The 10,017-nt window shown below is 50.3% G+C and overlaps 1 protein-coding gene across 1 annotated transcript in view; it reads right to left on the bottom strand.

Moving 5' to 3' along the window:
* Positions 1-6,992: 6,992 nt before the first annotated feature.
* NAT10 (N-acetyltransferase 10 (GCN5-related)) overlaps positions 6,993-10,017 on the bottom strand; it is a 39,204-nt gene continuing 36,179 nt past the window's right edge. The window contains exon 29 of the mRNA XM_010831837.1: positions 6,993-7,793. Within this exon, the coding sequence (XP_010830139.1) occupies positions 7,682-7,793 (112 nt within the window). The 3' untranslated portion in view covers positions 6,993-7,681. The remainder of the gene's footprint in view (positions 7,794-10,017) is intronic.

Here is a 10,017-nt window from a genome sequence, read left to right as displayed (position 1 = left end):
GGTGGACACACTGGGGCCCTGCTGGGCTGAGACTGGTTACCGGCACTCTTGGAGCCAGACTCGGGCAGGCCCAGAGCCTAACCATTTGCTCAACCAGGGATGAGCCAAGGGCAGGTGTGGCCACAAGTGGCCCTTCCCCACACCTGCCGCCTGCTTGCACCGGAGGGCTGCCATGCACTCACCCTCGTGTGCCCCTCCCAGAGGCCCTCGCTGATCCCGCTCTGCTCTGCACAGCTTCTCGTCATGCCCTCCAGGCTCTAACCAGCCCACTCCCAGGGTGTTGGGCAGCTCAGACTGTCCTAAGTGGGGCTTCTGGGGGGTGTGGGCATTCTTAGGAATGTAGAGAGCGTATGTTCTATCTAGGCCCCAGGCCGTTTCAGTCAAAAGCTGGTGTTTGTTTTTCTCTCAGTGTCACGTCAGACAAACCTGAACTTAAGGCTGTGCCTTTGAAAGACCTGATGTGGCCTCCAGGGGGCCTGGGGATCCTGCGAAGAGGGTCATTTTCAGTCTATTTCCTTGGTGTCCAGGCTCCTTTGGGCAGAGGGACCGCCGGCCTGCTCAGTGAGTAGTAGAGAAGGCGGTTAGCTCCCCCCGCCAGCGCCTTCAAAGCTTTTGGTCTGAGCCAAGGGTGGCATGGGCAGCGTGGAGGAGCCTGGTGGCCTCCGCTTGTGTTGCTGCTGCTGTTTTCAGGGGCCAGTGTAAAGGGGATGATTCTGAAATCCCAAGCCTAGAATTAGGCAGAGCCCTAAACATCCCGCCAGTCCAGTCTCTCCAGTGAAAGAGTCCTTTAACTTGGACTAGGGAGCAGGGCCCAGACTTCCCATTGGGAACTGCGGGTCTTGGGGAACTTAAAGGTCGGGGCTTTGGTAGACGGGAAGGACTGGGAGAAGAGGTCCTTCTACTTCCCTGCTACCTGCCCCTGCCATCCTGTGGGCTCCAGGCTCCCCGGAGTGGGGACGCATCGCTGGGCCGGGACCCTCATCGTATTTATGTACCGGACATCCGAGGCGTCTTCCGGAACAGCTTGTGCCGGATGTCCCCTTCGGCTGTCTGGCCGTACCTTAGAAACTATTTATTCACCAGAAGCCCCAGGCACTTTAGGAGGTGTCCTCTCAGTCACCTTGAAAAACCCTGGGGGTTTACAACCCTGGAAAATATTTTCAACTAGCTGCTTGAGCTGGATGTACAAAGGAATAAGTGTTATTTTATTGCTGTAATATTGTATGATACTGTAACTATACATTAATGTTGTCACTTATTGTAAATGTACTATGGTTTTATTAACAATAAACACTTGTTAACAATGACCTTGGCCTCATGGCTCCTTATAGAGGGTTACCCAAAGTTCAGAGCTAGGGAGGAGCCCTAAGGACCAGGAAGAGAACCCAGAGCTGATTCCCTGTTACCTGAGACACCTGTGTCTCAGAGGGAACAAAGCCTCTCCCGGAAGCTGTGCGTGGCCAGCCGCTAACCCCTGCCCTGCCCCTCCCAGGACCTGAGCCTAGATCCAACCCTCGCTGGGCCTGAGTCTTCCTGTTCTGTCAAATGGGGTAGGTGTGTTCCCATTCGTTAAGTACTTACATGGCGCTGAGCTGGACTGGAAGGACGGGAGCCCAATGCCAGGAAAAAGCTGTCAGATTTTGGGGACATCCGGACATCTAGTTCACAGAACTAGAACAAATAATCCTACAATTTATACTAGAACCACAAAAGACCCAGAATTGCCAAAGCAATCCTGCAAAAAAAGAAAGCAGGAGGCAAAACTTTCCCAGACTTCAGACAATACTACAAAGCCACAGTAACCAAAACAGCACAGCACTGGCACTTATCGTATAAACAGACATATTAATCAGTGGAACAGAAGAGAGAACACAAACAAACCCACTTACCTATGGTCAATTAATCTTCGTCAAAGGAGGCAGGAATAATGGAAAAAAGAAAAGTGGAAAAATGATGGTCTCTTCAGCAAGTGGTGGTGGGAAAGCTGGACAACCACATGTAAATCAATAAAGTTAGATCACTCCCTTCCAACATACACAAAAAATCAAAGTGCCTTAAAGACTTAAATATAAGACATAACACCATAAAACTCCTAGACAAAAACATAAGCAAACTATTCTCTGACATAAATCATACCAATGTTTTCTTAGGTCAGTTTCCCAAGGCAATAGCAATAAAAGCAAAAACAAACAGGACCTAATCAAACTTACAGGCTTTTGTAAAGCAAAGGAAACCATTAACAAAAAGACAACCTACAGACTGGGAGAAAAATTATTTGCAAATGAAACTGACAAGGGCTTAATTTCCAAAATACAGAAAGAGCTGTCACAGCTCATCATCAAAACAAAAGCAAAAAAACCCACTTAAAAAATGAGTAAGACCTAAAGAGACATTTCTCTAAAGAAGACATAGGCACAAGAAAAGATGCTCATTATCACTAATTAGCAAAATGCAAATCAAAACTACAATGAGGTACCACCTTACCCCAGTTAGAATGACCATCAAAAAGTCTACAAATAAATGCTGGACAGGATGTGAAGAAAAGGGAACTCTCCTCTACTGTCGGTAGCAATGTAAGTTGGTGCAATCACGATGGAAAACAGTATGGAGTTCCTCAAAAAATTAGAGAGAGTTGCCATATGATCCAGCAATCCCACTCCTGGGCATACATCCAGACAAAACTTTAATTTGAAAAGGTACTTTCAGCCCCACGTTCACAGCAGCACTGTTTACAACAGCCAAGACACGGAGACCCTACACGCCCATCAACAGAGGGACGGGTGGAGGAGATGCGGTGCACATATGCAGTGAGACGCTACTTGGCCATGAAAAAGGATGAAATAAAGCCATTGCAGCAACGCAGATGGACCTAGAGATGATCATACTCAGTCAGTCAGAGAGACAAATCCCGTATGACATCACTTACACGTGCAATCGAAAATATGACACAAATGAACGTAGTTATGAAACAGAACAGAACTGTAGCTGCCAAGCGGTGCAGGCGGGCAATGGATTGGGAGTTTGGGATTCCCAGATGCGGACTATTATATATAGAATGGATAAAAAATTAGATCCTACCGTATACCACAGGGAACTATGTTCAGTATCCTATGATAGATCATAATGAAAAATATGAAAAATAATGTATTTAAAACTTAATCACTTTGCTGCATAGCAGAAATTAACATAACATTGTACATCAGCTACAAAAATTTTTTAAAAGACAGCCGTCAGGGACTTTCCTGCGATGCCCTGGGCCCCACCGCCCTGACGTGCAGAACTACTGCTAGGCTGTCAGAAGTTGTTTGCAAATCCTTCCACGATCCAATTCTGTGTGGCCCAGCACAGGGAGGAGGGGGCCTGATGAGGGCCCCTGCCCTCTGGTGGCTGCCACCTTCAGGCCCTGCTGAGCGCTTGCTGGCTGTGTCACCTGTTAATGGACAGAAGACCGGAAGCCAGTGACTCAGGCCCAAAGGCTTTCTGGAGTAGGTGGTAGTTTGTCTTAGGTGCAAAGTCCAGGTAGAAATAAAGGTTTTTAAAATGTTTCCCGTCTGAAGCAGGAGGAGAAATTCCTAAGGTCACTGGGAACACTGACGGGAGTGGCTGTGGTTCAGTGACCGACAGGCCAGGACTCTGGATTTGGGGGACAACGTGAAGACCCCACAGGGTCAGTCAGTCCTGGGAAAGACCCACTGTGGGCTTTGCTGGATGGGGGCCCAGGGGTGGCAGCTTGAGGCCCAGCCTGGGGCCCTGGCCTCAGTGGGAAGAGGGCTCGCCATGGACCCATGGCGCCCTCTGGTGGCCTGAGGTGGGAGGCACACCCCTTGGCACCATCCTCCTGGGCAGAGGCTGCTGCGAAGGTGGTTTGGGGGTGGGTTGTCCCTCCCAGCACTCACCATCTCCAGGGGCTCCCCTTAAAACGTCTGTGCCCACCCTCCCTACGAGTTCCCCCACCCCTGCAGGAGATGCCTCAGTCAAGTATTCAGCCTAAGAAGGAGCTGGTCTAGTCCATGAGCTCCATATAGGAGCACAGCTGTATTTCCTCTTTTTAGGGGGCAGAAGATTGAAGGCAAGGTAACATAAGAGGAGCAAGGCCTCTTCAAGCCTGCGTGTAGCAGAAACGTGTTCAAAGCAAGCACTTAAATAATTAGAAAAAAAATCAGACATTCTCCAAGGAGCCAGGAGAAACTAGCGTGGAAACGGGACTGTCTTGTCACCTTACCTTGCCCCAGTGACCAGGCTTCCTCCTCCAGCCACCGCTCAGGAGCGTGGGGGCTTCTCTCCTCTGCTGCCCACTTCAGGCTGTTAGCAACCAAAGGCAGGCTGGGGAGAGGACGGTGAACTTCTCCTTAGCAGGGGACCCTGCTAAGGGAAATGAGGGGGTGGTTTCCTTCTACTCCAGTTGCCCTGCAGGCAGTTGAGAAGCTGGGCTGATTCAGGAAACTCATCCCGACAGGCCACCAAGGCTAAAGCCGAGTCTGCCCCCAGCTCCTGATACTTTCCTTTCCCTTCTGGTCCTGTCGGTTGGCCCACAGCAGCCAGATGTCGGGATTATCACAGCTTTCTCCTCCGCTGAACCACTGAAAGCCCAAGAAAAACCTCAGCGTCTCCCTCTCCGCCACCCCCTGCCTTCTGCAGAATCTACACCACCTTTCGGCTTTCACCAGTTGTTTAGAGAATGGAGGGCAGCGTCTGGAATCGCCTATTCAGGCCCCGGGGAGGCCAGTCCCACCCTCTCCGGGCCAGGGGACTGGCGGCTTGTGATGGCCTCGGATAATGAGCCTACATTTATCCGAGGTGGCGGTCACTCCTCTCCTCCCCTCCCCCAGCCTCACAGCCCCCTTTGTGTCACTCCTGGTCACTCGAGGGTCCTCTGGGACTGTGGGGGACAGATGAGCAGTGGAAGCGCTGAAGCGGCCAGCACCGGCCCCCTTGCGGCTCAGTGGAGTGGCGGGGGGATGAGACCATTGAGGAATCTTCTTTGTTCAGGCTTTTTCGGCCCCTTCCTCAGCCTGGTGACAGCATTCATCGGCGGCCTATCTGAATTCATTTTGCAAGTGAGATTTCCTGAGACAGCGAGCTTTACAGATGTCACTCTGTCTGGAGGCCAGATGGTGAGGTCTGGGGGAGGCGTGCTTTCTCAGGTTTGGAGGAGAACCCAAGATCACAACCACCAAGGGCAGAGGCCTGTTCAGGAACACACACTTTGCACATAAGCACCAAGACTGTACACAGTAGGCGGAATGCTCACTTCCTTTTCATGCGCACAGAGAAAGGCCAGAGCACAGGCTGTGGTTTTAGAACAAAGCCCGGCGTCACTCAGTCCATCGTAGTGCTTGTGGGTAACAGAGCAGCTCCCCCGGGTTACACGTGCCACAGAACACAGAGCCTTGGTGAACGCCTGCTCCACACCAGGCACTGTCTGCTCCTCACAGCAGCCCTTCCAGGGAGGTGCTGTCATTACCACCTGCAGTTTACACACACGTGGACCTGGGTGGAAGAAGTGTGCTCCAGGTCACAGCAAGGGCCAGGCAGAGCCAGCATCGAGTCCACGAAACAGAGCAGAGGACAGGCTCTGACGCTAGAGGTGCTGACCAAGGACTAGGCCAACCTGGGTATGATGTGGCTGGAGAGGTTTTAACACACCAGCCAGCTCAGATCATTTGGGGCTGTGACTGCATTTTAGCCACTCTCTTTAAGAAAACCCTCTTTGATGGGCTTCCCTTGTGGCTCCGTGGTAAAGAATCTACCCACCAACACAGAAGACGAGGGTTCAATCTCTGATCCAGGAAGATCCCACATGCTGCGAAACAACTAAGCCCGTGCATCACAACTACTGAATCTGCTCTTCTAGAGCCCGGGAGACTAAAAGCTCACATGCCTAGAGCCTGAGCTCTGCCACAAGAGAAGCCACTGCAATGAGCAGCCCTTGTACCACAGCTAGAAGAAAGCTCTCACAGCAAGGACCCAGCACAGCCAAAGAAATTAAGTTTTTAAAAAATCCTCTCTAAAAGGCAGGCTCAGGCACTTACCTGAGAAAAATCGATCAAAAAACTTTTTTCATCTCATTGAACTTTCCTGTAGGGAGAGGGCATGGTGGTCCCAGGCACAGGTGGTCAGAATCTGCTCTCCTCCCTGTGGCCATCTGTCCTGGGAGCTGCACATTTAATCCTCCTTGCTCCAGAAGCTCCTCTTCCTTCCCTGTCCACAGGCTAGACTTCTAGGAACCAGATAACCTACCAGGGCTGAGGAAAGGATCTACTTGGATTCACAGAAGACAGTCCTTTTAAAGTCTATGAAAAACCAACCAAGACTGCGGTAACCAAGGCCACCGCAGGAATTTTTTAGATAAAAATAAAAAATACAGAAGCTGAAATTTGACTCAGGGAGCTCGGAAAGATCACCAGCAACTCACACGCAGAGGCGAGGAGAAAGGTAGATCAGAACCAGAGCACGTCGGAGCCAACTTCCACTCTGAACTCTCCCTGCACTTGGTGACATGAATAGGGAACGATTGTACAGAATCAGCAGAGGGGGAGTTCCGTGGTGCTCCAGTGGTTAGGACTCCAAGCTTCCACTGCAGAGGGCCCGGGTTCGATCCCTGGTCAAGGATGGCAGGGTCCAGGTTTCAGTAACAATGGTATCGGATTTAGGACTGGAAAATAGATCCCAAACATTCCAAAGTACACATGAAGCCACCGCACTCCTGTCCACGAGAAACGAGGGAACCAAACGACGTGACAGGAGCTGGAGATGGAGCGAGGCCCCTCTGGCCGGCCTCCAGGTGCTGCACCAAGCCCTGTGGAATGACCACAGGAAGCACGGGTCGGCGCAGTCAACTCCCCCCAGGCTCCCAGCTTGGTAAGCCCCAGCCACCCTGAGCCTCGATGCCGGCACCCTCCCAAGTGCACCTGCAGCCAAGATCCACCAGAAGAAACGGGCAAAGGCAACTCCCATCTAGGTGCAGTCGACGAGCACACAGGCCGCTGGTCTTTCTAGGATGTTATTTATTAAAAATAGATTCTCTATCTCCCGTCATCCCTGCTAGCAAAGGGGTCTTTCCCAACATTTTTTCCCCAAATGGATGAAATAACAGGTTTCAGGGACTCAGATATCATATCGTTCCCTAAGTTGAGAAGTCAAGCTTTTCTGGGTCACTGCTGGGGGAGGAAAGGGTCGGAACATGGCAGTGTGGGTTGCGGCGCTTAAACGTGGCTGACACGGCCGTATGGCTGGACTAGAGCTCCTGGGACTCCAGGCTTCAGGGAGCCTGGGCAAGTTCATGACGACAGGCCTTGATGCTCCCCCCACAGCCTCTGGGGTCTCCAGACAGCCGAGTACTTGATGCTGGAGAAGAGACGAGAGCCAGCACGGCTTCAACACGTGCAAGAAGGAATGGAGAAAGCTGGGCCCAAAGCGAAATATGAACGCACGGGAAAGGCAGGCCTGGACTCGGGGAGGAGAGACGGCACAGACGGTGTGCCAACCATCGCGCTCTAAGCAGACCCCCTCGGAAGCGACTCTGCCTTAAGCCGTGTTCAGCCCATAGACTGAATTCCTGGCCAGCTTCTGGGTTTCCTGGGGATCCTGTTGCTTTTAATAGTCCAGTCAGCTGCTACTCGGTCCCACAAGTCAGGGTATTTCCTTACGAGTCAGCCGCCGACACCCAAGTGTCTGTCCACTATTTCTTCCGCTTCAGTTTCATATCTTTTTTGTTCTTCATCTCTCTGTTTTTCTTCAACTTTTTGTTCTGTCTGGGTTCTTGTTTGGCCTCCGGCTTCCTTTTCTTGTCACTGGAAAAGAAAAAACAAGAGTCGAAAGAAAAACACGCTGGATTTGTTACCTCTTTCAGACTGCTCTGCTTTGTCTGAAAAAGGGTTTCCATCATCTGAAACTTGATGTAAGAATGTGCAGTCACACAGACGTGTTCTCTGTAGGCCTCTGGGGCGCTGTGCTGGGGGCTGAGGACACAACGCACCAACCCAGCTCCCGCCCTGACCAGGCTTAGTCTGTGGAGGGGAAAAAACCTACACCTGAACTCCTGAAATTTCCCCTCCTGAAACTTAAGAAAAATCCAAGGCATCACAAGAAGAGTTCATTCCCATCAATTACCACTGAGGAGTACCCTGGAAACCAGCCATATTATCCCAGTGACCGTGAGGACAGTCCCCAGTATAATACAGAGCATGGAATTCCCAGAAAAACATATAGTTCTTCTTGATGTGCTGTTATCTTTCCTAAGTGAGAAGAAAACCCAAAGGAATAGGGACACACTTCAGCTGGCCACTGGTCCCTGACAGATTAACAAGAGAATAGCTAGAAACGGCCACCTTCCTTCCATCTTACAGGTTACAAATTTCTCTCCAGTCTCATTCTGCCCTGGAAACAAACACCTCCTTAGAAGAAGAGAGTGAACAATTCTGTCCGGAGACCATTAACATCACCTGAATGAAATGACTGCTAATAAAACAAAGAAAAGATGCCTCAAATGCATACATAATGACAGTCAGTGTTTTCACCTCCAAAAGCACAAGCTTTGACGTCAACACTGAACCGTGGATGCACGAACAGCCACATGGGCTGCACAGTAATGCAGAGACTCCTCCAGGCAGTGACAGCCAACCAGAGGCAGGAGAGGCGCAGCACAGGGCTAGGCCGTCACACACTGTGTGCTCAGCCAGCCTCACTCCAAAGCCACCACAGTCGAGGCGGAAGCCACTATCAGCCCTGGGCTGTCTGCTTTTTCATCCAAACCAGAAATCAGGACACACCGACAGTGGGCTTTTGTGCCATGACAGAGACCATCATGAAAACAAGGCCAGCGCTGATGGTGGAAATTTCCAGGCTGCACAGTGATTTATGGAGATGGCAGAGGAGGATATCCTGATTTCGGGGGTCTATGGCTTCTAGAGTCACAAGATGTCCTCTTTCCAAATAAACTTTTCAGTGGACCCTGTCGATGGCAATGCCAACAATTCACCCTCTCCACGAACCCCCAAGCCAACCCTGGAAGCCTCATCTCCAGAGGCCCAGGGTAGGGGAGGCCTCACGTGTTCCCAGGCAAACTCTAGTGAACGTTCCGGCCCACGGAACTGCTGCCATCCTCAAACACATGGCTCTGCAGAGAAGCAGCTGGGGCAAGGGTTTATCAAAAAACTGTCCAGGGAGTCCTGGAGCTCAAGATCCCTCCAGGTGGACCCCAAAGTCAAAACTATTTTCAAGACAATCCTAATCATAATGTGCCTTTTCCACTTTCATTCTCTCCCAACTATTCTATTTTCCAGGGGCTACCAGCCGCATGATAGCACAGCAGATTGAAGCAGAAGCAGACTAGAGAATCCAGCTGCTTTCTAGTTTCCCAAATATTAGAGAGATTTGGAAAGACATAAATGTAAAACATTCCCACTCTTCTCACTGAAGTTTTTATGAAAAGACTTTTAAAAAAGTTTTTAAACCCATAATGAGTCTGACTGTTAATTTTGAATGAGAAAAAATTTTTTTTAAACTTCTCAGTATTTCATTTCTAAAATGGGAAATATTGATAGGTACAACCAACATGCACAAAAGCCATCTGGGGTCCACAACCAAAAACGTTGGGAACCACTGGCTTAGAGGAAGGAGAGCACAGCAGGTAAACTACGGGCTTTGCAGTGGAAAGACCTGGTCCTGATTCTGGCTCTGTCTCTTACGAGTTATATGCTTCTTGGGAGGCCACTTAACACCAGAGAGCCTTGGTTGTTACTTCATCTTTAAAGCGCTGATATAAGCATGAAACTCCTAGAAGAGAGCACGGGCAAAACATCGTGACAGATATCATACCAGTGTTTTCATAGGTTGGCCTCCCAAATACAAACGAAAACGAAAATAAATAAATGGGATCTAATCACACGTACAAGCCTTCACACAGCAAAAGAAAGTGCAGTCGCTCAGTCGTGTCCAACTCTTTGTGACCCCATGGACCTGTCCAGCCCACCAGGCTCCTCCGTCCATGGGATTCTCCAGGCAAGAGTACTGGAG

The sequence above is a fragment of the Bison bison genome, unplaced genomic scaffold (assembly GCF_000754665.1).
Source record: "Bison bison bison isolate TAMUID 2011002044 unplaced genomic scaffold, Bison_UMD1.0 scf7180017864531, whole genome shotgun sequence".
Taxonomy (NCBI): domain Eukaryota; kingdom Metazoa; phylum Chordata; class Mammalia; order Artiodactyla; family Bovidae; genus Bison; species Bison bison.
Note: the sequence above shows the minus strand (reverse complement) of the source record. Positions and strands in the feature narration are given on the sequence as shown.